The sequence below is a fragment of the Malurus melanocephalus genome, unplaced genomic scaffold (assembly GCF_030028575.1).
Source record: "Malurus melanocephalus ecotype Western Australia unplaced genomic scaffold, MMel_1.1 scaffold_447, whole genome shotgun sequence".
Classification (NCBI taxonomy): domain Eukaryota; kingdom Metazoa; phylum Chordata; class Aves; order Passeriformes; family Maluridae; genus Malurus; species Malurus melanocephalus.
Window position 1 is genome coordinate 206,804 of NW_026623679.1, and position 2,179 is coordinate 208,982.

At 50.6% G+C, this 2,179-nt stretch overlaps 1 protein-coding gene across 1 annotated transcript in view; it reads right to left on the reverse strand.

The window, feature by feature from the left end:
• Window positions 1-1,909, reverse strand: part of PAPPA (pappalysin 1) — a 175,911-nt gene extending 174,002 nt beyond the window's left edge. Inside the window, exon 1 of the mRNA XM_057380337.1 lies at window positions 1,045-1,909. Within this exon, the coding sequence (XP_057236320.1) occupies window positions 1,045-1,441 (397 nt within the window). The 5' untranslated portion in view covers window positions 1,442-1,909. The remainder of the gene's footprint in view (window positions 1-1,044) is intronic.
• Window positions 1,910-2,179: the final 270 nt, after the last annotated feature.

Consider the following 2,179-nt stretch of genomic DNA (forward strand, 5'->3'; position numbering starts at 1 on the left):
TTCTATTACTTCCTTCAGAGCAAAGATGGATGTGGCGACATTTATAAGGGTTTGTAACCCTCCGAAAAGTATCCGATTTCACGACAACTTCGCTGCACTTTATCACTAAAGCGGGGAAAGGGCGGGAGGTGGCGGGAGGGAGGGAGGGGGAGAGGCAGAGAACGCGAGGAGAGGGACCCAAATTCAGGATGGGCTCATAAAATTTAAATAAGAAAAGTGCAACACTCCTTGTTATTGTCCAGCTCAGACAGCTTAGACTGGTAGCCGCTTTGAGTACTAAATGATTTTATAGGGCTGTTTGACCTCAGAATCATTGATGTTACACTTGCCATTTCTAAGGGGAGACAAAAATACTCCACACATCCTCTAGCTGCAGTGCGAGTCCCAGCCGTAGCTGAGTGTCGAGGGGTTGGGAACTTTATAAACTCATTTGATTCATTTGAGGTTTCACAATAGCCAAAAAGTTCCTTTATAGCTGTTTGGAAACCACACGCTAACGCTGCATCTGAAGAGCTAACAGTGGGGTACACTAAAAAGCCAATAAAAGCAAGGAAATCGTAGGGGGACCTTAGATACGCGTTTCTTTGCAGCCACACGCCAGTCACATACGTTTCTTTCCATACGTACAAACAAGCYACTTTCAAATGCTCTACTTACAGTTTTCCGACCTGAAAATCAGACMAAACCCCACCGTTGAGAGCTGCCTCTTCCACCCGCACCTCAACCCGCGCACCCACAAAGACAGAAACCACCCCAGGGCGCTGCCATCTCCCCTATGCAAAAGTTTACATAACTTTTGCTGCCAGCCTACACTTGCAGCCGGTCCGCAGAGCTCCGGGATCTCCCGGCATGTGCGGCGGGGCGAAGGCGAGCCCGGCGCGTTGGCAGAGGCGCTGCCATCCCCGCTGTGCCGCGGGGCACTCCCGCGGGGCTGGGTGTGCACAGCCCGCTCCCGGACACACGCACGCCTACAGCGGCTGCTCCGCCGGCTCCCGGAGCGGAACGGGGATGCTGCTGCAGCCCCGGGCACGGCCAGCTACCTACCTGCAATGACAGCCGGAGATCTCTGTCCTCCTTCGGCTTTCAGCCACACTTGCAAAGTGAAGGCATCTCGGGGCAGCTCAATGTCTGCCTTCAGCCGCAGCTGATCACCTTGGCCACTGAAATAGAGCGCCCTGCTCGGGGTAAGGGACTCCTCTTCGTCCTTTACCTCCCGCTGTTGCCTCCTGCGGGGGACATGCCCAGGCTCCAGCCCAGCAGTGGAGCGCCTTCCTCGGGCTAACCTGGTGGCACAGGTGCCCGGGGCAGTGTGGAGGAGCTGGCGGCTGTGCCTGGTGTCCCTTCGTGCCCTGCGGGAGCGCTCGTCCATCCCACATTCGGGTCCACTGGCTAGGGCTGTACAGAGAAGCGCAAGAGGCAGCAGCAAACTCCAGAGCTGCATTTCCAATCTTCCCCCCCCTTCTCCCCTGCAAATCCTCCCGATCTGCCAGCTTTGGGCTCCTCCTTGCCTTGACTTTCTTCTCTTGTTCACCCTTCTTGGTATTTGCTCTTTTTATAACCCTTCTCAGTTGCTTTTTCTTTTCTTTTTTTCTTTTTCTTTCTTTCTTTTTCCTGCTTATAGATTTTTTTTYTCTCCTTAAAACAAATAAAAATCAAATAAATCAAAACTCCTTCTTGGTTGAAATGTATTTCTCTGTTCTTCCTTCTCTATCTGTCTTCTTCTCCTCTATTCCTCCACAGCTGGAATTCCTCTCTCTCTTCTTTTCTCTGCTGGATTTTCTTCCCTTTATTTTTTTCTTCTTAAAAAAAACCACACACACTCACTCACACACACACAAAACAAAACAAAAAACCAAAACAACCCCCCAGCTTTCTCCAAGACTCAGACCCACTGATTTCCCTCCCCCCAAAAGATGCTCTAATCTATTTATTTTCTTGGCCTCCTTTATAACATAAGCCACAACCCCCTCCTTCCCCCCAACCTCCCCCCCTCCCTTCTTCTCCACAAAATGAAAGAAAAGAGAAAAAGCCCCTCAGAAGATGAGTAAACAAGAATATGCTAATCTACTCTAGGGTGCTCCACCTTCCCAATTGAATGATTCCCATTAAAACTGCAGGGATCATGACTAATCAATCAGCTTGAAGGAGCAGATAGCTCCAGAGGTTCAAACACTTTTGC